This window comes from Acartia tonsa, chromosome 5, assembly GCF_053477335.1.
Source record: "Acartia tonsa isolate MP-2025a chromosome 5, ASM5347733v1, whole genome shotgun sequence".
NCBI lineage: Eukaryota > Metazoa > Arthropoda > Copepoda > Calanoida > Acartiidae > Acartia > Acartia tonsa.
The window spans coordinates 10,456,642-10,484,375 of NC_137264.1; the positions used below are offsets into that span (position 1 = coordinate 10,456,642).

Here is a 27,734-nt window from a genome sequence, read left to right on the forward strand (position 1 = left end):
ATCATGTAAAGACAAGATAATCCTTAATGACTAGCACCAGTTTTGTCTTCCCTGAGTTTTTGAGGTGTGCAAAAACTTCCCCATATAATCATACCGGCCCTGCGTTATATATTTACAAATAAATCTAGAGATCTAAAGGGATAAGACAATTGCCGGTAAATTAATGTACATCCCCGATGATGATACACAAAATTACCCCTTGTGTAGATTACAATTAGTGGTTAAAACGTTTGGACACTGAACTTAATGAACTAACCGAACACAATTCAATAAAAGTCCCCAATGTTGTTGAGCCAACAAAAAATAAGATGACTTAGTTTTAAAACTTTGGGTACTAGAATAATTTACAGTTTATTTTCCCAACCCTCCCCAAGGGTGTGTTACAATTCCGTGCTGTTGTATGCTATTCTGATAATTCTGTATGGGGAAGTGAATACCCACCTGATTTGAATGATTTGATATTCGTGAGAGCTTTATTTCCTTTTTCCTTCAATTTTATATCCTTGTAACTTATGTCTAAACTTTTTAGCCGTCTTGATGTATTAAAAACTGTAATACTTCAACTTTAATAAAATAATTTAATCTTAAGTAATTATTATAAATTTTCTCTAATAGGGAAAGATGGTACATTAGCCTGTAAATTGCAATGGTAGATTTTTTTTAGGTTGGATAAAAAACTTTGATACATTTATTGAATTATGATTATTCAAACTAATAATAACAAAAAATATGTACATACATTAGGGGTAGTTTTCTTATTTATCATTGGGGATTATATTGGATGAATGAAAAATGAAACAGTTGATATTTGTACAAAAAAAATTATGACGCCCTTTTATAAGATGTACTTTTAAAGTCTTTTAATACAGGAAATGTTTGCTTTATATATTAAAGAGCAATTTTATATGTATATCTATATATATATTTAGGGAACAAGGATGACATCATACATTCTATTAAATAAAAAAAGTTAGCAAATATTAAAAAGTAGTATATTAAACAAATATTTTCTTTCGTAATTTTATTAGGGATTTTCTAAGAAGTTTTAACTAACTTAAATCAGACTATTCTAACATTTATAACAAAGAATCCTTTTATGAACAAACAGATGGAAGGACATTCTATATATTTAGAAAAGTCTCGCTTTCATAAAGCTTAGATTTTAAGCTTGGAAACAAGGACTTATAAACTTCTTATGATATAGAGTAGCTGCGCTACTAAATAATTGGTGCGACACACATCCAAAAACGTCTTCTTTTTTTCCTTTTTTAGCCCCTGGTTAAAATTCTGGTTTCCTCACCACCCAATGCAATGGAAGGACCAATTACTTAGATTGTGTCGAATATTGATACAAAGTAGTACGATGTCTGGCTGTCTATTCGTCTATTTTTTAAAGAGAAGCTTCATATAGGTCCCAGAGAGCATAACATTGAAAATAGGAGTTTAACCACTCTAGTTCTCGTAATCAGTAAAAGATTGAGACTTCTACAGGGAGGGAGGTGACATTGGACTGTAAACTACACTGGTACCCAGTTTTATATTCACTTTACTTTATTCGTTAGCACAAAAATTTTGGGTACTGTTTCCGAATTTTGATTGGTATTGTTTTGTCAAAACTTGTCAATCCATAATTTTAATCTACGGAAGGGGCAATTGTGTTTATCACTATTGGGGATGTAAGCAATTTATCGTCCATTGTCTTATCCCTTAAGATCCATGTACTTCTAGGACACAAACAAAGACAAGAGTGGTTAACCACAGCTAAAGTTATATTTTCAGGATTAAAGGTCCTCAAAAGTTATTTTTTTTGTACAGGGTTTATACGTACATTTATGGTAATGATTATAGAGTTTCTACGCTTTGTAAATTGTAACAACTACTACAGGAATCGCCATACCAAATTTGAAATCAATTTCATAATTTTAACAATAAGAGCTTTATGTTATTGCAAAAGGGCCGATCTTAATTTTGAAAATGCTTTGCTTCTATAGCATTTCGCGGATTTTATCACATTTTTTTACCGCGTTTTTTTATGGATGTTGATATCCTTGTTTAAACAACGTACAAATCTAAATCAGAGTTTCTGGTTAGGTTTAAAGACAGATTGATATATAATTGTTTATAGACTATGTGTTTTCAATTTCAATTATATTCAGTTACATTGAAGTAATTTAGATATTTTGTATTACACATTATATATTTATTGTATGGTATTATAGACATATAATACTTAAATCAAAAAACTTCCCTTAAATACTTCAAAAAACATTACTACTTTATATTAAAGAAATTTTTTATGAAAATTAGCATTTTAAATTTTAAAATTTAAGTTTCTCTAAAATAATTTTTAATTATATTGCCTTTGTTCAAATTATATAAAATATACATTTCAGACAATTGTAAAATGTCTAAGTATATTTTAATGAGGGATTGGCAGCCGCCGTTATTGTAGCAGTTGAGCCGTAAGAAGCATGCGGTTTGGCTACAGATTGTTGGTTAATTGCCAGCTGATCTTATCGACTGCGGCTGAATAACTGCGAGTTATAAATGCGGCTGGCAATCTCTGTCTTTTATCTAACTAAGACATCTTATAAAGTTTCTTGACTTATTAATGATAAAAGAACAAAAAAGTTGTTGGTATAGTCCCCTTAAATTGAAATTTGACCACACAAAAACCCTCCTCTAATTTTCTATATTTTTTCGAGGCCCTTTTAAGAGGTCTAAAAAGGTGAGGCTTCCAGGGTGTTCCCAAAGTTTTATAAAAACGTTTTTCAGTGTCTAAACGTTTCAATCACTAATTGTATCTACAGAAGGGGTAATTTTGTGTATCATCATTGGGGATGAGCATCAATTTATAGGCCATTGGTTTCACTAAACCTAACACATATATCGCAATTATTTAGGGGGGGGGGGGAGTAGAGCTTTTGCTTAGGCAAATTAATGGGAGGCTCATTTGCATTTTCAGGGATTTTCCCAGTTTTTTTTTATGAATACTTTAAAACTAAAATTAGCTACGTTACGGTCTGACAGTTTCCTTTATATAAAAAAGAAATATAAATAGGGACAGACAATCAGAGATTTAAAACATTAAAATCTTAATCATTAACCCAATCCCCGAAAACAACTATTTTCTTGGATATTATAAAAGAGACAAAAAGTTACTTCTTAATTAAGACGCCTTTTTTATTTTCTGTCCCTTAAGATTTCGCTAACCACTGAACCGACTGACTTCTCCAATTTAGGGGAGCTTTATAAGGTACTTAGATGGTTTAAGGCTACTTTTTAAACTATTTAAATTCTTGGGATGGTTGTAGGTAATTTCACAAAAATTTCTCCTATATATTGAAATAGTTTGTTTGCATATAATTAGTTAAAAGATTAATTTATCTTCGATTGTCTTATTCCTTAACCTATTATCGTATTTAGCTTGAAATGTTGAAAGAGTAACGAATATGCTAATGTAAACGGAAACGTAGAATAATGGTACAATATTGGAATAGAGTCGGACTTACGAAGATAGGCCTAGTTTTAGAGGCAATGTTCACATGTCGATGAAACATTTAAAAGGCTTTTGAATAATCTCAATATCCAATGAGAAACGCAGGATATTGCGCCAGTTCTAATGTCTGTTTAAATATTGACTGTTATGGCCGTGTATAGCCTTTAATATAATCTTAAGTATGCTGAAAGGGAAGGAAAATTAAGATATAAGATATACTGGCATCCAAAGTTTTATAAACGTCCTTTTTCATTTGTTGGCTTAAAAACTTTGAGAACTTTTATTGGCATCAATCTTTTCTAGTTATAATTTTAATTGAAAAAAGATATATTTTGTTTATCATCATTGCAAAAGCATATCAATTTATCGTCTATTGTCTTACCTCTTAAGTAGTCTTTCCTTAGTATACCCAACTAGATCCAAATAATTGCAAATGAACTGAAAAACCTTGCAAAAAATGACACATTGCAATACTCATATTTGTCAAGTTTTTTCCCTCTTGTTACCCCAGCATAGCTACTCTATAGCTAGTGTATGTTTGTCTGTACGTTTAACCTAAAACCGCAAACTATGATATGAGCTGCGCTATGTATAGCAATTATTATCCTTGCTATTTTTGTGTACCTTTAGTGAACTGATTTATTTAATGATTATTTTGATTCCACAAAGAATCCTTATCAATTTATTTAAATCTGATAAATTTTGTTTTTATTAATTTTATTCATAAAATTTGAAATTCTGAATTTATTAGCGAAAGTTTTATAACATCTAAAAGTATTATTAAACAACTCCCTTTATTATTTTAATAAAAGAAATATTTAAAAAGGTTTTTTTTATTTTCAATAGGTATTAAGCTTCACTGCAAAGAACAGTCAGATCTTCCAAGCATTTAACGAGATCTTTTGCTAAAAATCGTAAATTTTGAATGCTATTAAAAAAAATAACTGTATGCTGTATGTACAATTTTTATGGAGGAAGAGACATTGAACTTTAATTACACTGGTACCCAAAGTTTTTTAACCACGTTATATTTTTCCTTTGGGTACTTTTATTGTTTTTGATTGGTTGGTTCCAAACTACCAGTGTCTAAACTTTTCAACCAATATTTTTAATCTACAAAATGAGTAATTGTGTTTATCATTATTGGGGATGAATATCAATTTATTATCTATTGTCTTATCCCTTAAGATCCCTGAGTAGACTTATAAGGGTGGAACCATGGTAATGACTTTAAATTGTCTTCTCTTTCTTATCAGAATGAGTCAATGGACGATAAATTAAGCTTCTTCCCATTTATTCTCTTAGTCTAAGTTTAAGGGAAAGGGTTCTGCCTCTTTTATGTAAGGATTCAATAATTTAAGCTTGAAATAAGGAAAATTACTTATGTTTTATTTTATGCAGAATACATTAGAGTTTTCTTAGTTATCTTTTCCTGAAGCTTATCTATAATTCACTTTGTCTGTCGGTTAGTTAGTCAGTCCTTAAAGCTATTAAAGATAGCTAGCTGAATTTTTTTTAGTGACACTTTTGTATTTTTTTTCCTGTTCTATGATTCACTTTGACCGTTTGTCCATTCCATGTTTTTTTGTGCTTCGCTTCTTATGGATCTTGTTTTTCTTTAAATTCAGTATCCCTACTAATTCTGAGATATGATATTAATGTTAAGATATTTAGGAATAGTATAAAAAGTGCTCAGGATGTAAATTATAAGCACAGTTATTATCCTTACACACATATTTATAAAAATATAATATTAACAAGGATAACAACATCCATAAAGGCCAAGGACGAAAATCAAATATGCAGGATATGAAATATCCTTATTTGAAAATGATTTTCAAAGGATATCTAAAGATATGGCACGCTTTTAATAATGAGTCTTATCGCCTTTGGAATCACCATTTTATGATCACCATGGCTGTCCTTGATGAAAGACAAAGTTAGGAAATATAAATGATATGAAAAAGCTTAGCTTTTGAATATCTTTAAAAAAGGATGACAACAGCCGTAAAATCGAAATTCTGAAATCAAAAATGAGCTAAGAGAATCAAAACTTACTCAGCAGAATATAAAGGTATTCACTAAATCGCGTTAATACAGGATTCTGTTTAAGGACATACTTACTTCCATTTTTATTTCTTGATTATAGAGGTGTTTCGCTTATAATATTGTACCTAGTTGTCCTAGGAATAATTGCTCAAAAAATCAGATGAATAGAATAATTTTATCTTATGAAAATTATTGTAAAAAAGTTAATAAATCACCGTTTTTAATTGTACGGACTTTCTGGTAACGGTATTCTTTATAGTACCTAACTGTTGCAGGAATCATCACATACATAATATAACGAAGGAGATAACTGTCACGGACGTACTGTATGGAAGTACAGACCCTAATTATAGAACAGCTTCGCTTTTAAAAAAGTGTATGTGAATACATTTTTATATAACTTTGTCATTATTGTCATGTCAATCATAACAGTTACTACAACATTACAGGGAGGGAGGGGACATTGCACTGTGAATTACACTGGTACCCAAAGTTTTATAGCCATGTGTTACAGGATTTGCTCATAAACTTTGGGAACATTTATTGAATATTGATAGCTAGTCCAAACTTTTCAACCAATAATTATTTCATATAGAAGAAGAAATTATGTTTATCCTCATTGGGGATGTACATTGTCTTATCCCTTAAGATCCCTGCAAGATCAACTAAAGACAGTGCACTTAGCATCTAGAGTCTAAAAATACCTTTGAACCTCTAAAGACTAAAGTCTACAAGTAAACTAGATTAAAACCATCCTTTGACTTACTTAAATGGATAACTATTTCAATTCAGTTGAGATCTGAAAGGACAAACAAAAAAATTCCCTACTACTTTATGTGAGAGGATATATATACAATCAATTAAATATAATCTACAGAACAAATGAACTTTAAATTAAATGTACATATGATAAAATCTTGAATTATATTAGCCTATCTAATAAGTTATGTTTGCCATTATTTCCGCACAAATTTTCAGAGCATAAATTAAAATAACTGTTAAAATATTATTACATTCTGAAATGTTGTAGCTTCATATTTCAATAACCACTGAACTTAATTAGTTCTTCATTTTGGAAGCTTCACATGGGTTTCGAGATAGTTTTAGGCTTTGGTAAGGTTTTGGTCTATTTTTGAACCCTATCTATTTTTACTATTAGATAAACTAAGGTTTGCTAATATGACTATTAATGGCTAAACTGATACAATATAATATAAATGATATTAAGATAAATAAATGCTTGTATGAAAATTTTTGATTTTGAGTTCGCCAATTTCAATAATAATCCTAATATATGAATAATAAGCTTTTATGTCTGTACCAAAGGATCTCGCTAACCGGTGAACAAATGTGGTTTTCCTTTACAGGATAGCTTTTCATAGGTCCTGGGAATGTTAATAACTAATTTTAGGGAGGTTACCACCAACCTACCAGAAAAATCGCCCCTATAAATAACTGCCTCCCCCACCTAATTTGTTTTTTACTTTTTTTTGTTGAAATATTTTGTTGTGTTGAAGTGAAGGGGCACTGATAAGTTGTATTAGCTTATCTTAAAGTTATTACACCCTTTATCTATAATTGGGAACATTAAGGATGATTGGCTAATTCAGGGTTCAATTTTGTACAGTACTCGAGTTTTAAAGTATTTTATGTAGCAAAGGTTTAATTACTAGAATGTACAAGACAATGAGATTTAAAGGAATAATAATTTCACTTTTTAAAACGAAGCTTTTTATATAATTAGGGTCGGTCCGTCCGTAACGGTTAGCTGTTTCCGTTAATTTAAACGACCAAGCTAATATTGCTTGATTCACTTCTACAAGAGACAAAATGAATTGAAAATGATTGCTATAATCGAAATATATCTTCAGTTCTTAGAATAGCGTATTTTTTTTTAAAAAATAGGTTGAAAAACATACTAACTTTAAAATCCGTTAATTTAAACATGTTAAATTGTCCTGTTGACTTCAAACTTTGCATCAAGATTCTTATAACAGTTAGGTACATTTTATGGATGTTGTCATCCTTGTTAAAGCTATATTTTAGTCGTTATTTGCCTTTGTACCATTTAAACTAGCGTACATAGCCGGTCTGCTTAGTTTCTGTAATCACAATAAGAAAGGAATATTAATATGGATATTTGATACAGCAGAAATTATATATAACAGCGAAGCTAATAAACGGTTTATTCTGTTTACCTTTCGTTAGATTGTCTGTTTGCTGTTTGTCTTTTTTTGCCTGTCTGTCTGTTTGTCTGTATTTTTTTCTGTATGTTTGTCTGTCTGTTTGTTTGTCTGATCATTGTTTCTCTGTCTTTTGCATGAATGTTTGTATGTTTGTCTGTCTGTCTGTTTGTCTAATCATTGTTTCTCTGTCTTTTGCATGAATGTTTGTATGTTTGTCTGTATGTTTGTATGTCTGTCTGTTTGTTTGACTAACTTATTGACGGGTAGTTACAAGAAGACTACTTTGCCTATGATATGATGATTTTTATTGTTATAAACAAAGAAATTATTCTCCAATATTAAACGTTGAAAGTTATAATTTTGCTTAAATAATAGAATATGATATAGATTACAATTATAGGGTTAATATTCACTAATTGGTTACACAAAATGGCTCAATACCAGCTGAGTATCCACAAAGTCCCCAATAGTAGCTGAGTATCCACGCATATTTCCCAAGAGTAGTTGAATATCCACACTTTTCCCCTATGGTAGTTGAATATCCACAATAGTTTCCTATTGGTATTTTCATTATATCCTTTCATAATGCTGATTCCCATGACATAAAGCACATTAAAGCAAGCAATTCACACCTATCATTTAACTTTAATACAGATTTAGGAACCAAATATTGAAAATCCATAAAAGCAAAGCTCCGAAAAATTATTGTTGCAAAACTGCTTAAGTATATACTTTTTAAGGGCATACTGACATTTTAGGACATGATTATTGAGAAGTTACGCTTATAACATTGTACCTTATCGTAATAAGAATCAGTATTCCATAAATTAGAAATCCTCAAACTTATAGATGATAAATACCATTTAGATATAAATCAATCCACGTATGTTTTTGTCTTGAATTTAAATTGTACAAGAAGCCGAAAAATCTCCACCCACTTATTGCACCTTGCACTTTAAAACAAGGAGGACAAAATAATTAAAAGCGTATTTGGGCATACAATGATCAATTTGATTTGTTGGTAATTATAATGTGCTCTACAGGAATCATAACGCCAAGTTTGAAATCGAAGGACGGACAGACACACAGACCCTTATTATAAAAAAGCTTCGCTTTTGAAAATAATCAATCTACAGGGCTAATAATCCATTATTTATTTTTGGACCAAAAATCCCTAAAGCCACGATTTTATTGAGTTGATATAATTTCTTAGAAATGTAGAAAAACTTTGCTTTCATTTATTATATTATATGAAAAAAATTGTTTAAAAGGTTAAAAAGCAACATGTTTAGAATTAACCTACGGACTTTCTATTATAGAGTTGCTACGCTTCCTAAATCGTACCTTTTTTATTAAATCGATAGGATAATTTTAACATGTTTAAATTAACAAAAAAGCTAACCAAAATAATTGTTTAAAAACGTTTTTTCCCCCCAATGGTAGTTGAATATCCACAGATTTTCCCAATGGTAGCTGAGTATCCAAAAATGACCCCAATAGTAGCTGAATATCCACGTGGATACTCAGCTGGTATTGATTTTATCCAGGGATCTTAAGGGATAAGACGATGAAAGATACATCCCAAATGATGATAAACAAAATTATCACTTCTGTATCTTATATTATTGGTTGAATATGAAATAATAATATGTAATATTTTCTTTCGATTGGGGTCGGAATGAATATATTATGAACATATTTATTTTATCCCTATTGTCATATCTGTTATGCCTTTGGTAGCTTATCAAAAAGGGGGGGGGGGGTAAGGTATAGATAGATTATACGCTATTATCTTCTCCCTACCTGCTTTTTTCAACAAAAATGGGTCTGCGTTATCATACAATTGATAGTAAAACAGTGTTGGTTTAAAATAAATCCAATTAAAACAAGGTCAACAACATTCATAAGCAGCGCAGCTCATGAATTTAAAACAATTATTTAACATAACAAGTAACAGACACAAAATACATTACGGACTGACGGACAGACAATGTGAATTATAGTGTAGATTTGCTTCCAAAAATAAAATGTTGAATTGAAACTTTTTAAATTGTTCTCTTAACAAACGTTGAAATAAATAAAATCCTAATGGAATACTTACTATACTTTACTGTACTTTTTTATATAAATAGATTGCTGCGCTACTTGTGAAAATAACTGAATTTGTTGCATTTATGTTTGAAGTGTCTGAGTTTTAATATGCCTATGATAGTTTGATGAAAGATATGCTACAAAAAGTAGTCTATAGTCTTTACAAGTATACAAAAAGCACACAAAAAAGTAAAAAATCTAACGAATGAGAAAATATTTAAAACAGTAATGTTTGTTTCTTCACCTTTTTCAAATTTCAAAACTACCTTTTAAGGATATCTTCACTAAAATCCCGGGATGGTTTTATGCTATTTTTGTATCCTTCGAATAGAGCCCATAGATGCTAGATTTTATCCCTAACGGTTACTAGCTTCTTAAGAAAAGGGGTTTCTTAATTTTTAGCTATTTACGGGATCTTAATGAACTTTCATACATCACATGATATAATTGTTAGCTCTTGATTGAAACTTGCTGAAATGTAGAGTAACCAATCTATATTTAGCGCCTGAATCCTTTTGAATAGTTGGAATTACCCGTGACAAATTGAATATGGAGCATAATATGCTTGTCTATATGGAGTCTATATAGGCTTGCATGGCTTAAAGGTAATCTTTGATTATTATTAGCGCAGCTACCTTATAACTAGGGTCTGATTGTCTGTCCGTCCGTTGATTGACGTTTATAGAAGTTTTGAGCTGCGCAACTTATAGTCAGTATTGTTCTTGTTACTATATGCTCACCAAACGATATCTTATTGGAATTGATTAAAAACTTTCGGTTCTTTTATAGAATTATGTTTCGTTATTTCTAAACTAGTATTGTTCAAACTTTTAAATTAATAAAATTAATCTACAGAAGAGGTAGTTTAGTTTGTCATCAATGGGAATGTACATCAATATATAGTCCACTGTCTTAGCCCTTAAGATACATGAGAATGAAAGTCTATTGAGTAGATGCACTCTTAATAATAAGATAGGGGTAAATTTTAAGTTATTGCTATGCTTATGTTATCTTGCTTTGAAGTTTAATTGCGGTGATAATTCAAGGTTTAAATATTAAAATTATTCTTCCACCGTTTCTGTTGCTTTTGAAGGTTAGCAGTGCACAGTTAGACTGTTGTTTATAGCGTAGCTACACTATTATAGTATATTCTTTTGTTGTCTGTATGTCTATAAGTTAAGCATGTCTGTATATGAGTTGTTAATTAGGAACTTGATTTATGAATAGAGGCTGCACCCTAAAGCCTCTTAAGGAATATGAAGTGAGGGGGGAAGTCGACCTCACCCCACTTTCCCTTTTTGAAGAAAGAAACGTTTTTGGAAGGGTCATTTTTTTTCTAGAATATTCTCCCCCATTTTAGTTATAAAAACTTTCTCAGTACCTATCAGACGGTGTAAAGGAGAATCTTATCGGTTCAGAGGTTATCGAGATCCTAAGGCACACACACATTTTAACATTGAGGCCGATTTAGTTTAGCTGCTCCGAGATGTTATTGATCACACATAAAAATAATCATATGATTAGTCATAAATAATCTTTATTTTATCCTACATATAATAAATAATATAAAATAGTAGATAATTCATAAATAAATCATGAAAGTGCAAGGATAAAATATTTTAATAATTTGTATGCAGTTCATGTAATAAAACAAGGATGATAACATGCTTTAGAAACATAACTCAATAAATTCCAAGTTTTGCCAACCGAAAACTGCCTAGAAAAACTTATTGGTGCCTACAGGGGTTAAATTGGAATGGGTAATGGGGATTATATCTTATAATCTTATATACTTCAAGAAAATTGGAGGGTAAATAACTCCCATACCCCCCCCCCCTCACCCCCATGTATATCTTTGATTAGTTGTATAGTAGCTCAAAACTTCATACCTTTATACGACTATAAAATTTTTAGATTTATGTTATTACAAGCTAATTTTTCCCTCTCTCTATTTGTGCATTTATTTAACTCTCAGGAATTTAATAAAACAGTCACTTTTGGTTTGTAGTTTAAGATCTTACACTAATTCAGTTTTTCCTTTCAGGAAAGCTTAATACAGTTTTGGTCCAATTTTTGGAAAAGAGAGATACAATTTCTAAAAGAAAAATTGAAAATCGTAAACACCCGAAAATTGAAAAAAAATTTGCATCTAAACTAAAATAAAAGGTAACCTCCCACCCGTCCCAAATTCTTTCGCTATAAACCCGTAATGGCTGGTGGTTTAACAGCCAGTTTTCGACCATTTTGATCCTGTATGCCTGTATTTTTATATAATATCTATAATATATAATTTTGATGTATGTTGTGTATTGTACATAAAATAGTATAAATCAGATATGCAGACATTTTAATATTTACTGAATTAGAACCGGTTCTTATCTATACTGAAAAATCCTGTATCGTATCGTATTACAGACAATTTTTTACGAAAAATGTAATCATTACCAGTTTAGTTTGCCCGGGCAAAACGGATCCTCAGGGCCAACTAAGCTAGAATGAGTCTATCAATTTTAAATTTTACTATCCGCGGAAAGCTGTCTATAATTCTATGCAATAACTAACTATCAATTACCTGTGACTATCCAAGCTGAGCGAATCCGCCAGATTTTCTGCTGTTTCAGCACTGAAACAAAAATGTTGATTATTTTAATATCAGACAATAAAAATGCAAGTCAGCTGAAGATATGTCATTTGTTTATAGGATTTTTTTATTAAAGTGAAGAGCGTTATCACTTAATTATAATATAAGTAGCGGCTATGTCCAAAAAGGCCCCTAGGACTAGGTGCATATAAAATGGTTAAAATTTAAAAAAAATATCAAAACTTCGGCTGGCCGGGCTATTATATATTTTTGAATTTTTTTTTGCAATTTCTCTCGGGATGGTGTTGGTACCGTCCCCCAAAAAAGCAAGAAAAATTAGAAGTTACAGTGAAAAAAGGGACCTTATCGGTTCAGTAGTTAGCGAGATCCTTCTCTACAGACGGACAGACAGATCGCTATCCTGTTACTTTTATAACAACTTTATTTAGGATAATCACTAAAGAATTTTGTACTTTCTATCCAACTGTTTTTTCAAATGTTATATCCTTGTTTATATTGAAAAAGAACAGTAAAGTAAAAGTATATAAAAGAAATTTTAGTCAATTCAACATAATCTAATAGAGTAACTTACAAATAGACTTTAGTTTAAGAGCAGCTCTGCTCCCAACAATTATAATATAACACAGGCCTCCTTACTCTTATTGTCATTGCCTTATATAGACCAATTCAAATTAGATACATATATTATTATAGATCATCATGGTTGGGTTATATTTCATATGTATATAAACAGATGGAGGGGTGTGATAGGAAAATGGCACTAAATTGCAAACGAGTTCAATAATTTTAAGAGACAAACAGAAAAACCCTTAGTTTAAGTATATCTGCGCTACCGAAAACAGAAAAACAGCCATGAATAAGACAATGCACGATAAATTTAAATACAATAATACATCCCAATTGATGATACACAATGATTACAACTTTTGTTGATCAAAATTATTGGTTTAAAGTTTTTTAGAAATCAACCAATCAAAATTTTACAAAAGTTTTAATCCAACGAATAAGATAACTTAAAAAATTTTCGGTAACAATGTAAATTACAGTCCAATGCCCACTCCCTCCCTGAAAAACAGCTCAAAATTATAAAAAGAAAGTTTTTTTTCACTGAATTTAAGTGGTTTTGTGTAGAGGAGGTGGGGGGAGGGAGGGAAGTGAGAAAATAATTTTGGTTCTGGTTACACAATAATACTCAAAAATAATCATGTACCATCGTTTCCACCAAATGTATTGAATTAAATCTTTAGAACTTTAAAATTGATTCCAGTATGGTTTCGAAACTGTTTCATTTCTGCTGACATTGAACCGACTCGAAGCCTGTAAAACATCGTAATACAAATATTAAAATAAAAAAATCAAACAATTAATACCAGTTTTGTTAGCCCCTCGGGACTAACAAAACTGATTTTAATCTAAAATTTTTTCATATGATATCCGCGGAAAACTGTTTATGATACTGTAAAAAATTAATATTCTACAGCAGATATTATTTTATATTCCCCATTCATTTACTCAAATAACATCCATTGATGACTAACAAAACTGATTTTAATCTAAAAAATTTTCATATGGTATCCGCGGAAAACTGTTTTTGATGAAAAAAAACTATTCTAAAGCAGAAATTCTCTTTTATTCCGCATTCATTTACCCGAATAACATCCATACCTATTGATATGCGGGAGTGATAGGACACCATAATATAATACATATACACAAGGAAATAATTATCTAAATGTATACCTTCCTATCAGGGAGGGAGGGGACATTGGACTGAAAATTATTAAAATCTAGAGATCTTAAGGGATAAGACACTGAATGATATACATCCCCAATGCTTATAAACAAAATTATCCCTTCTTTGGATTATAATTATTGGTTCAAAGAACCGACCAATCAAAATTCTTTAAAATTACCCAAAGTTTTTGAGCAAAGGAATAAAATAACGTTGCTATAAAACGTTGGGTATCAGTGTAGACTACAGTCCTATGTCCCCTCCCTCTGTAAAAATCTAAATTGAGGGAGAATGACTCAACCTAATGAGCAAAATTTGGATGACAATTTCCCACATTTATACATTTGAACCCCCTTCAATCTATAAAAAAAAACTAGTTGCATCGCCCTCAGCCTCTATTTGATGGTAGGGGGTCCAGGAAAACAGTCTAAAGCCATCCCAAGACATTTGTAAGCCAACCCTGAAAAGTACAACCAATTCGGACCAATATTTTCCGATATCTTTTGCTTCAGACAAAAAAAACTGACTACTTTATTTACTGGCATGGTTTATCTACATATAAAAGTAACAAAATGGCTATGTCTGTAGCCTAAGATCTCACTAAACTGAAATGGTTCTCATCTACAGTGAAGTTTATTACAAGCCCTGGGGAAGGTGGTGGGTGTAAAAAGTTTAAATGGTTCGAAAAGGACAATGGAAAAATTTCCCATTTATGTATAATTTTCCTCACAAAAACCGTGGCTGGGGTTTTATGCTTAAATCCGATTATTTCCCAAAATGATTTTACACTTTTCTATGGTGATTTTTTTCAATGGTTGTTATTTTGTATAATTTCAAGTTTTTGTATTTTTTGAGTCAATTGCTTTGAATTGTAAAGCTTCTCTATAAATAGTTTATTTGTAGGATCTTAAGGGATAAGACAATGGACGATATATTGATAACAAACAATATTCTCTACTGCAGATAACAATTATTGGTAGAAAAATTCGGACACTGCTAGTTAATCTTGATTGGTTGGTTCAAATTGCCAGTGTAAATTTTTCGATAAACAGAAGAAATAATCTGTTTTTCATCATTGGGGATGTACACCAATTTGTAACCCATTGTATTATCCCTTAGATACCTAAAAATTACCCAAATAAGGGATGACATTTGCCATTCACCATAAAACTATCATAACGCTATTTCTATAAGCAAATTAAACCCAAAAGTACAACAATGTGTTGACATAGTACGGACATAAATTGTAATGTAAATATATAATATATGTATACTATTTATGGTCCCAGCTTAAATTGAACTTAGATAATATAGAACATGTTACAACTTAAACGTTTATGTTACCAATTATTGGTTTAAGGACAAAATATACCATTGGAGTAACATAAATAAATCAAATTTTGGAAGATGCTGTTAAAAAATCTTTTTATGTATCTTACATATTAATTGTATGTGAAAAACAATGCATATTCTAAAGTATCTATAGGTTTGTAAACAAATGTGTCCAACAAGGCCTCGTAAACGGCAGGATTGATTAGTTTAGTTGCAAAAAAAACTTAATATTGGTCATTGGAATGTTGTATTATGCTTATTTTACGGTTTTATGTGATCGTTTAACCGTTGTTATATATGATAGGAAATACAACTTTGGTTAAATGGAGTTTCCCATTTTTAGGCTTATTCCAGATTTAATTTTTTTTGCATTTAAGCAGTGCAGTACGTCCGCTCTCCACTCATTTACAGTAAAATAACAATAGCTTTCTTTTTATTAATGGATATAGATATTAGAAAAAAACTCGCTTGAAATTAATTATTTGTTGGCAAAACTTGCTAAAAATCATAAATTTTCAAGTTTAACTATAATTTTACATTTATAGAGAACTATATATCAAACCATTTTTAGGCTTAAATCTATAAAAAAAAACAAGGATGACAACATCCATAAAAGCGAAGCTCTGAAACGGTAGGACAAACGGACATTAACACTTGTATAGTGTCTGAACTGAATAATCAGAATTATAAAAGTATAAGAGTCGAAGCAAAATTGTAAGTAAATTTGTTGAAAAACTGCTTGATACAGGATAATGTTTATGGACATACTTACATTTTTAGGGCTTGATTACAGAGTTGCTTCGCTTATAATATTGTTTTTTGTTGTCCCATGGATCAATATACCAAAAATCAGATCAAATGGATAATTAGATCACATAAAAATTTGTTGTTCAAAAAGTAGAAAAATCAGCATGTTTAAAATGGACGTACGGACATTCTTGTAATGATTATAGAGTTGCTACGCTTTCAAGATTGTACCTAACTACTACAGGAATCATCATGCAAAGTTTGAAATCGATAGGACAATTCTAACATGCCTAAATTAACGAATAAAAGCTATCTATCTCGGACGGACGGACGTACGGACGGACCGACCCTAATTATAGAAAAGCTTCGCTTTTAAAAATAGTTAAGAACCAAACCGGGACCAATATAAAGATATCATAAAGTGGAGAACTCAATCGGTCTAGTCTAGTGGCTAACGAAATCTTAACAAACAAACATAAAAAACCTTACTACTTTATATGTTGACAGCACATAGTGTCCTTTAGAACATATAGGCCATGTTTACTGCAAAGGGGGTTTATTGGTTGGTAGATTTGTTATCAATTTTGGGGTTTATCATGGATAAGAGTAATCATTCAACAATTCAAATTAATTTATATTACATGTATTATGTCTTTCATTGTCGAAGCAACATCCTCAGCTGTTTTCAACTGCTTTTTAGAATAGGCTTTGCCGACCAATTAACAGCTGGAAGCTAACTGCACTTTTAACTATATGCAGCTTTTAAAAAGGTGGAAAATCCTTTTATGTAAAGTAGTATGTTTTTCTTTGCAAAAGCTTAAGATTTTAATAATTACTAAACCTATTTAGTTCTCCTTTTTAGAGAAGCTTTACTTAGGTCCTGAATTGGTTTTTGACTATTTTAAATTAAGATAAATCCTTTGGTGGTTTTGGGATTTTTTGCTGCCACCTTGATTCTAGGGGCACAGCCGCTATTAAATAAGAAAAATACAGAATCTAAATCAAATTAAATTTGTGTATAAATGTCCATAATTTGAGTTTAAATAAATATGGTTGTATGTGTATAGTAATAATAAAGTGAAGGACAAAACTATTATTAAGTGTTGCCTATAAATATGGATCTTAAACCATTGCATTACAATATTTGGGATTATCGTTTACGCTCCTAGAGGCCTCTAGGGGATTAGGGATTAGGTCAACCCTCCCCAAAAATAGGTATAAGCCTTTCCTTCAAAATTAAATAATATGTCCAGCAAGTATTGCTTGACATATTATTGATAAGAAACCGTAAAGATCCAAAAAATGGAAAATTTGAAATATTTATCTAAAATGATTGTTCACTATGAAAAAGGAGTCAAAAAGAAATTCATAGCTATTCTATAATATAGGTTTTAACATTGCCATTTTCAGTTTTCTAAAAATCTACTAAAAATGATGAAAAATGATTTTGATACATGAGATGATATTACTGATATAGAAATTAATACTGACCTAATTGATTGGATGGGATCTTGACTGATAGTGCTTCCAGTTTCATATTCAGATCTCCTGGAAAGATACATAGATAATTTAGAGATGTATAGATAGATAGATGGTTATAGAAATGCTTTAAGAGATATAAAGACACTTAGTGTAGTAGGTAGATTAATAGAAATCTAGGTACTTAGATATTTAGATAGACAGATAAGTAAATATTTATATAATTAGAAAGGTAAATAGATATAAGGCATTTAAAATCTTTTTTAGACAAATGGATATCTTAATAAAGAAATTAGTAGTGTATATTAAACTAGCGGCTTCGCCCCTAGCCTCTAGGGGCTTTGACCCAAGAGGTAATAAAAAAAAATTAAGGTGAAATTCGTAAAAGGACCAAGGAAATCTCCTGCAAAAAAAAGGACCAAGGAAATCTTCTGCAAAAAAAAATGGGGGGGGGGATTTTTTGGTTTTTGGGGGGGTTGTCGGTGTCCTTCAAGAAAATAGCCTAAAACCACCACAGGACCAGTAGGTGTATACCCTGAAGAGTAGAATGCAATCAATTTAGTGGTTACCGAGATCTTAAGCTTCAGACGGACGGACGGACAGACATCATTCTACTTTGTATTATAGATAGTTGCCGAAAAAATATTTTTTTCGTATTAGAAATGGAGTATAGAGTAGTTTCATAGTTTTATAAAATTTAGATAGATAGGTATTTGAATAAATATATAGATGCATTGATTCCTAAATAGATAAATGGATAGATTTGAGTATAGATAGATCCTAAATATATTCCAGGCCTATACAATTTCTAACAATATGTATAATCAAAAATAAATCAAAAATCACTTTTGGGGAGTTTTCCACAATAAAATAAAATCATTAGAAATTTATTTTTAGTAGCGAAGCTACTCTATAATTCACAATGTCCGTCCGTCCGTCCGTCTGTCCGTCCGTCTGTCCGTCCGTCTGTCCGTCCGTCTGTCCGTCCGTCTGTCCGTCCGTCCGTCTGTCCGTAATTAATGAATTGGGGGAAACGTGATTTTCTCAGCTCCTATAAAAGATAGAGAGCTGAAATTTTGTGACAACATTCCCATCATTAAGGAGCATAATTAACTATAAAACATCAATGGCGGTTGGACTGCTTTTTAGCAGGTTTTAAGCTATTTTTTATATTTTCCAAATTTTTCCCATATCTTTGGTGTTAATGGTCCGATTTTAAAATTTTTTTCAGTTACAGATATCAAAATTAAATTTCCCGTCATTTGAAGAAAACAACAATGACGGTCAGACTGTCTTTTTGCAGGTTTTTGGCTATTTTTATATTTTTCACATTTTTACCCATATCTTTGGTGTTTATGGTCCAATTTTTAAAAAAATTTCAGTTAAAGATATTAAAATTAAATTTCTGGCATTTTAAGAAAAGAAAAAATGGCGGCCAAACTGCCTTTTAGCAGGTTTTTGGCTATTTTTATATGTTTGACATATTTCCCTATATCTTTGGTATTTTTGGTCTAATTTTAAAACTTTTTTGCATTAACAGTTTCAAAATAATTTAATAAATACACTTTAAATCTACTTCTACGTATTCCCATCCACAATTATTTGTGCTTCGCTACTTATGGATGTTGTCATCCTTGTTTTTACATTATCTGGAAATTTTGAAAACCAGAAAAATCGAATTATACCATTAACAGTTAAAAATTTCACATATTGAATGTTTTTAAGTATTGCAGCTATTATTTGACTCATAATATCAAACCTTTAACAACGCCATAAATAAGATTTACTCGGACTCTATGAAAGATATAAGGCTTAAATTTTTTTGTGACGATTTTTATAAACAACAATTAATAATCATAAAGGGAGGGGACAATGAACTTTAAATTACACTGGTGCCCAATTTTTTATAACCACAAATATTTTGCATTGGCTCAAAAACTTTTGGTGTTTTTATTAAATTTTATGGTTGATTTTAAACTAGACGTGTTCAAACTTTTCAACCAATAAATTCAATCTACAGAATGTATAATTTAGTTTTCATAATTTGGGGCGTATACTATTATATCGTCCATTGTCATATCTTTAAGATCCTTAAAATCCCGAATACCAGTCACCGGTTCTTAAAAAGCTTCTAGAAAAGTAGCTAATGGAAAAAAAGTAAGTAGCGGGTTTCGGCGTATTTTCACAGTAGCTTTTCTCCTATTTCTAGCCACTGTGGAGGGCATTAACGCTTCGGGGCAATCATTAACATTTACAAAACCTAACCTAAAATAACCTATCAAAAGCTACTGTGAAAATAATACGAAACCCGCTACATCGTTTTCTTTCCATGATCCGAAAAGTGTAGTGAAATTTTCACACATCAAATGATTATATCCCCCCACAAGATCTCATTGATGATGCGCGCTTATCATCATTAAATTTTCATCTTCAGGGGGGGGGGGGTGATAGGACCATTGTGGATAAATTATTCTCTCCCCCCCCCCCTTTTCTACATTGATTCTTAAGCTACTAATGATAATTTATCGTACTCAAAGTATTTATCTTATTATTCTTCCCCTAAATCAATGAAATATGAAACATTTAAAAGATCCCAAAGATCCCCATAAAAGAAAACTCAATCACTTCGTTAGTAGTTGGAATTTAAAGCTTCAGACAAAAAAACCTTACTACTTTTTATAATACTACATTATAAAGGTACTTTTTTAAAGGTTCATTTGGCTTGGGTGTTCACCTTTTCACCAGTAAAATAGCTTTTATCATACAAACACAAAGCTTCCCTGGAAATTGTAAATCACTATAAGGGTCTAATGGGATAAGACAATGGGTACTTAATAAATGTATACACCCATATATAATGATAGAAAAACTTACTCCTTCTGTAGATTAAAATTATTGATTGAGAAGTTTTGACACTGAAGGTTTTTACAAAAAAAAACCAAGAAATTGTAAAAGTACCCAAAGTTTTTAATCCGATAACTGAAAGAAAAACTACATATATCCAACTATTAATGAATTTTTACACTTGAATGATCAATAGATTATTGTTGTTGTCTCAACATTTATCGATATTTCACCACTCCTTGACCTCTCCCACTTATTTTTTATTTTTAAAGCGAAGCATCTGTAAAATCATGAAATGTATGTAGGTTTAATAATAAACAGTATAGAAGATTAACTTCAATGTATCTTTACTTACTATCTGTGTGTTTATTGCTAACCACTGAACCTATTCGATTTTCCATTACAGGGATTTTTATCCGAGGAAGGTATCTTAAGAAATTACCCCTTAGAAAAATTAATCGCGCAAAAAATTTATGATTCGCTTTATACTTAAATTGTCATCCTTGTAAACACTATCTAAGAGAAGACTATATAATATCATATTTATATTCAGTATAAATTACAATTTATTGTTATTGAAACTAACACTTCATTTAAAATGCATTTATTTTGAACTTTTTATATGGTTCTTTCCTTAAAAGTGTCTATAAAGAACTGACCCCCCCCCCCCCTTTTATCTACCTTATTTTCAAAGCAAATGGAAAATTGATATTAGAAAGAAGTATTTTTTTTCTATCCCTAAACTTTGAGTAGGAAGGAAAGGTTACCCATGCGGGTCTATCCAGTACCCAATATAACCTAACCTAAAGCAATAACCGAAAAGCTACTCATTTCCACCCCCCCCCCTCACCCATATTTTCTGTTTCTGTGCTTAACAAGGCACTTTGAGGGAAAAGACCGAAAAATTAAACTTTGTCCAACCATTTCATTTGATTAATTCTGATATACGAACAGTAATTTTTGTTAAAAAGCTGCTTTATATATATCTAAAAATTAATAAGTACTAAAAGGCCTCCAAAAGAAATCTAATCAAGATTATTCCTAGAAATTTTAAACCCCTTTTAGGAAAACATAAGGTCAATTTACTTTTTTGTAAAGAACTTTGAATTTTTAAAGACATTGTTCAAAAAAGCGAAGCTGTTTTAAATGAAAACTAATCGTATGATTGAGAGAGATAGATAGATAGAGAGAGAAATAAATAAAGAGTTAAACTATGTATTCAGTTAGCTAGAGCAATTGACTATGTATTAATAATTGAGAAATTACCAAACAGAATTTAAAAGGACAGACAGACAAAAGGCTAGACATAATAAAACGATAATTCATAGAGTGGCTTTGATCATATCACAAAATAAATGTTGAGTACATTTTAGTAAAATATGTTTGTATGATATAAACCATTTTCTGTTTAATTTGGAGCTTGGCTGTACTACTTTTTTATAGCTGCTCAACTACTCTATAATCATAACATGTCCGTACGTATTATATCAGTCATTCAAAGTATCTGCGCTGTCTATAGTCACACATACATACCCAATCACGTTTGCAGCATAGATACTCTATTCAAAAAAAGTTCCCGTTAAGCAATAATATCTTCAACCCCCCCCCCCCTCTTTTTTTTTAGATATCATTTTAAAAAGGAGGGAGGGTGTTTTTCTTCTAATCACCGCGGCAAGCTATAACCGTGTAGGGCCTATGCCTAGACAATATCTGTATTAGACCTAATTATTATATTCTCTTTAAAATATTATTAGCTTGTTGTGACTGCGCTACTTATGTATACAATTGTGCTTGTTTAATATTGCGTGTCTAAACTGTGGACTAGGCCACAGAAATATCATAAGAGGCCTACCTAGTTATCATGCATTACCAACAATTTAGCCGCTAGTTGTCAGGGACTAGGCTATAGAAATATTATAAGAGGCCTACCTAGTTATCATGCATTACCAACAATTTAGCCGCTAGTTGTCAGGGACTAGGCTATAGAAATATCATAAGGGGCCTACCTAGTTATCATACATTACCAACAATTTAGCCGCTAGTTGTCAGGGACTAGGCTATAGAAATATCATATGGGGCCTACCTAGTTATCATATTTTACAGGCAATTTAACCGCTAATTGTCAGGGAGCTTTTAAGTTGCAATATAGGCTTAAACCATTTATTTAAGTAGAGAAGTTAGAGTAAAAGAGAAAAAGGGAGATAGAGAATGAGAGAGAGAAAAAAAGATACATGGGGAGATAGATAAGGAAAGAAAGAAAGAGTCACACAAAAATAAAAGAGAGAGAGAGAGAGAGAAAGAGAAAGAGAGAGAGAGAGAGAGAGAGAGAGAGAAAGAGAAAGAGAGAGAAAGAGAAAGAGAGAGAGAGAGAGAGAGAGAGAGAGAGAGAGAGAGAGAGAGAGAGAGAGAGAGAGAGAGAGAGAGAGAGAGAGAGAGAGAGAGAGAGAGAGAGAGAGAGAGAGAGAGAGTGAGAGAGAGAGAGAGAGAGAGAGAGAGAGAGAGAGAGAGAGAGAGAGAGAGAGAGAGAGTGTGAGAGAGAGTGAGAGAGAGAGAGAGAGAGTGTGTCTACCAAAACATTTTCATTTTCTCTATTTTTTCAACTTTATTGCATGAACAACAAAAGGCCAATGAAAGGATAAAAATAGCAAGAAAGAAATGCTGTCTAAAAGAAAGTTTTTTTAGCCAGTTCATGCATTCATTTATTTTTAATTCATCTTTATTACAAGAATTCTTAATAATGAAACAGCTATTTGAAGAATATGAATAGAGATATTAAAATTCTATATGTAAACATTAAAGTAATTTAAAAATAAAAGGATGTTCGTTTGTCTATGTGTGTAGTGAACGATATCGTTTACCGCTGAATCGATATGGTTCTCCATTAGATCCAGGGAAGTTTTACAACTATTTTGGGGGAAAACTTATTTTTATTATTGAAATTTAAAGTTGAGAATTGACTTACACTGTTTTAAGATATTAATGGATACGCAATGTAAGAAAATGCATACCTGTCCTCTTGTTCTGCCAAGCTGGGGAGCGGGCTGGCCAACCTTGTCCGCGACACAGAATTACTCCGCTTCACCGAGCTGCCATCAATACTGCCGCCACTCGTGCTGCCGTCCCGGCTGCCGCGCATCAAGCGCGACCGGCGGCTCAGTCCGCTACCGCCGCCCATAAAGGCACCGCCGAAAGCGGCTAATGATCCGGCCAAGCCTGGCATGGACTGACTGCGCGCCATGTTGAGGCTTGCCAAGGACAGCTCCCTACAAATTATACAAATTATTTCAGAGATCTTAAGGGATAATATAATGCATGAATTAATGTAAACTCCCAAACACGAAAACAAAATCACCCAAATAGATAAATATTAATGGAAGAATAATTTGTACAGCCAAATCAAGATTCAATAAAAGTCTCAATTATTTTAGGGTATCCATACTAAACCTTTGTGGACCATTATAATTTACAGTCCCATGTCCTCCCCCTCCCTGAATTATTTTAATATGCCAATGTTGTAAGCTTGTTATTGCTGCGTTATCTCTGAATGAAATTGTTCCTTGTATCTCAAAATAAGACCTACCTGGCATGGAGAAGGTTTTCCCTGGATAAAACAGGATCAGGACTGTCCAAGTTCAGTCTGGAGCTTGACCTGGATCCTGTTGAGTGTGCCAGGGAGTGGGACACCTGCTCCAGGAAGGTCACCAGCTGGGTGGTGGCTAGCTCATATAATTTCCTAGATAGATAGATAGATATGAGGGTAATATAAAGATAGATTATATAGTTTCCTAGATAGTTAGATAGATAGATATGATGGTACGAGCAAAATAGATGTATAGTTTCTTATATAGATGGATAGATATTTTGTTTAGATAGGTGGATGGATACTGATAGGCGGATAAATGGGTGTATATATGGATAAAAAGAATATATATTTATTTATAAAACATATCTATTTATGATAAAACCTCTTACTAATTAAATTAGATATATTAAATATTACGAGAACAATTTTGTTTATTAGTAGTGAATCAATAAAAAGTTTAAAACAGTTTTTTAGTTATAAATAGTAAATTATAATATATTAATAAAAATTAATATTGACATTTGTACATTTGGAGAAATTATGTATATTAGACGGACATACTGACTAGGGTGGGTCGATTTTGGAATTTCACATTATCAGACATTGGCAAGGGTTACTGGGCCAATATAAAACCCTGTGAAACTTGAAAGAGGTTTTTTAATCCAAAAACAACGGGCGCGCGGGGGGTATAAAATGTGCCCGCCCCCTTATAAAACTAAAAATTGTAATTCCTTCAAACACAGGCATGTTGCATATCAAAATGACCGTATTGAATAAAGTAGCTGCGCTGCTAAAAACTACATGTAGGAAGATTAATGATTTCATTATCTTTTGCCATGGAAGGCACATGATCCATCATGTTCAAGGGTGTTCCTAAAAATACGCCAAAAATTTTAATTTATGTCTTAAACTAGTTAAATCCAAAATTCAAATAACCAGAAAGGGATGGAACATATGACTGTTTATTAAACTGGTCCCCAAAGTATATAATCACATTTCCTTATTCATTGGCTCAACAGCTTTGGGTAAATTTATTTAATTTTGATTGGTTAGTTCATTGCGTTGAGTGTCAAAACGCTTTAACTAGCAATTGTAATCCACATAAGGGGTAATTTTTGTATATCATCATTGGTGATGTACATCAATTTATTGGCCATCGTCTTATCCCTTTAGATCCCTGCTAGTAACAATCATGTTATGTATCCAACCTTCTAATGTTATACTTTTCCAATTAAATTTAACTTAGATAATTTTTATTAAACATTTAATATCTACTTTACGCAATGGTTCAAAACTTAAAATATCTTATTTGAAAAATGAGCAAGTTTTAAAAATCCGGCAACATCTGAGAAATACCCTATTTAGAAACTCAAAATGGAAGAGGGAGAGTAATATTAAGGGGTGGGAAAAGGCAGTATGTATTTATCAGGGTGGAAATGGACATTGGGCTGTAAATTACACTGGTGCCCAAAGTTTTCTAACTACTTTAGATTATTCGTTAGCTTAAAACCATTAGGTTATTATGAATTTTCATTGTTTGGCTCCAAACTAGTAGTATCAAAACTTTTCAACCAAATAATAAAAGGGATAATATTGTTTATCATCCTTGGGGAAGTAAAGAAATTTATCCTTTATTGTCTTATCCCTGCAGATCCATGGTAATTATGTATGTGCACCTTTAAACAATAATTTGACCTTAGTTGCCTATTAACCATAATTGGACGCTCAGGCTAAAATAAAAGAAATAAGAAGACAAACAAGGATGACAACATTCATAAGTGCCGAAGCATAAAACATATGGACAACGGAAAAAATGAGGTATAGAGTAGAAATTCAGTTGTCTAAGCAAAGAAAAGAGAAAAAGAGAAAATGCTAAAACTCAAATAAATCAAGAAACCTTTAAGACATAAGTTGATGTAATTTGAAGAATGACCATCTGATTATGCTGCTTTTCTTTAATAGTAGCCGAGAAAATCACATTTCCCCCATAGCGTTACTGACTGACTGACGGATAGACCTGGTAAACTGTAGAGTAGCTTCGCTACTAAAACCCCCAATACTTAACAGCATGCTACTTTAATTAAATTTCTTTATTATTAAAGAAATTTAGAAATAATCATTATAAACTGTTTAATAAACTTATTTTATACCATAAATCCATGAATTTTAAGGGATAAGACAATGAACGATAAATTAATGTACAGCCTTAAAGATGAAAAAAAAATTACCCCTTCTGCAGATTAAAATTAGTGGTTGACAAATTTGGTTACTGCTCTAGTTTAAACCAATCAATCAAGATTCAATAAAAGTCAACCAATGAAAGTTGATTTTAATAAAACTTTGGTTACCTCTTGATTATTTTTGTTAGTTAGGTTAGGTTAAGTTAAAGGTTAGGGATAGGAACCCACATTGTTTACAAATATGTAATCAAAATTTAAAAATAATAGATGGGTATGATGATCAAAAAATCAAATTTAGTGAAAGCACCTAAAAGCAAACTTTTAATTTTTTTGTTCATTTTCTAAATTGTACCTGGAATTCTCCATCTTATTAAGCTGCCAGTGCAGATGTTCAATCTCTTTCTGTAGCTCCAGGACCCTGCGGGGGTTGGACACGCCCTTCAGCTCCTTGAACTCCTGCCTCAGCTTCAGGTTCTCCGTGTACAGGTGTTGACACTCCAGCCGTACTTGCAGGGTCTCCAGTTCCTGTTGATTGTGGTGTCATTCGAGATTAACATATTTTGAATTAATTTTTGTTGTTAATTTAGGCAAGATCGAGTTAGTTGTCTTTTTTATTTCATACATTGCCGGGTGATCTATAAAACACTTAGGTACGATTAAGAAAGCGCAGCAACTCTATTATCGTTATCAAAAAGTCGAGCGTCCATTTAAAACATGCTGATTTATGTTTAAATGTTACTCTCATCTGGTTTTAGAAATAAATAGTACAACAAACTTTTAACTATTATGTTACAATCGAATTTATATTCTGCTCTCTAGGTTCTGACACTCAACAAGTGTTAATGTTCCACTGTTATATACCCATAATCCAATAAAAGTAGTATAACCAACGGACCTTGTTAATGTTCCACTGTTATATACCCATAATCAAATCAAAGTAGTATAACCAACGGACCTTCGCCTTGGCGCTGTTTTATATTCAAAAATTCAATTATACCCTCTCTTAAATTAAACCACACACAGACAAACACACACACACACACACACACACACAATACAGATATAAACAATCATTTCATGGCGAATTAAAATCACAATCAAAATCCTATTGAAAATATCTCTTTTTCTCTCAGTTCATTTTCACGAATATAAGGATCTGTAATTTCAAGATAAATTCAACAACATACTATTTAATAAATAAAAAAATGGCTAAAATTTCGAATAACTTTAGTCAACTATCTTGTAATAAAAAATAGTGATTTATATACAATGCCTGTCAAAAAATGATCAATTAGCAAAAGACAAAAGTCTATTAGAAGAAAGTGGGGTATTTTTTTGGGGTGGGTTTTTTTCCAGGGGAGATTACTTTTGGGGAGGTACCCTCTCACAAAATAGTTATAAACATTCCCG

At 31.6% G+C, this 27,734-nt stretch overlaps 2 protein-coding genes across 2 annotated transcripts in view; one reads left to right on the forward strand and one right to left on the reverse strand.

Annotated features, from left to right (window-relative positions):
* The window catches only part of LOC145319925 (uncharacterized), a 58,396-nt gene extending 31,327 nt beyond the window's left edge, over positions 1-27,069 (reverse strand). The window contains exons 1-6 of the mRNA XM_080162327.1: positions 27,064-27,069; positions 26,677-26,849; positions 24,142-24,294; positions 23,570-23,824; positions 17,730-17,786; positions 12,398-12,448 (exon numbers count right to left, since the gene is read on the reverse strand). Of these exons, the coding sequence (XP_080018453.1) occupies positions 12,398-12,448; positions 17,730-17,786; positions 23,570-23,824; positions 24,142-24,294; positions 26,677-26,849; positions 27,064-27,069 (695 nt within the window). The remainder of the gene's footprint in view (positions 1-12,397; positions 12,449-17,729; positions 17,787-23,569; positions 23,825-24,141; positions 24,295-26,676; positions 26,850-27,063) is intronic.
* LOC145318734 (protein rolling stone-like) overlaps positions 7,338-27,734 on the forward strand; it is a 316,823-nt gene continuing 296,426 nt past the window's right edge. The window contains exon 1 of the mRNA XM_080160225.1: positions 7,338-7,371. The gene's annotated coding sequence lies outside the window, so the exon portion shown is untranslated. The remainder of the gene's footprint in view (positions 7,372-27,734) is intronic.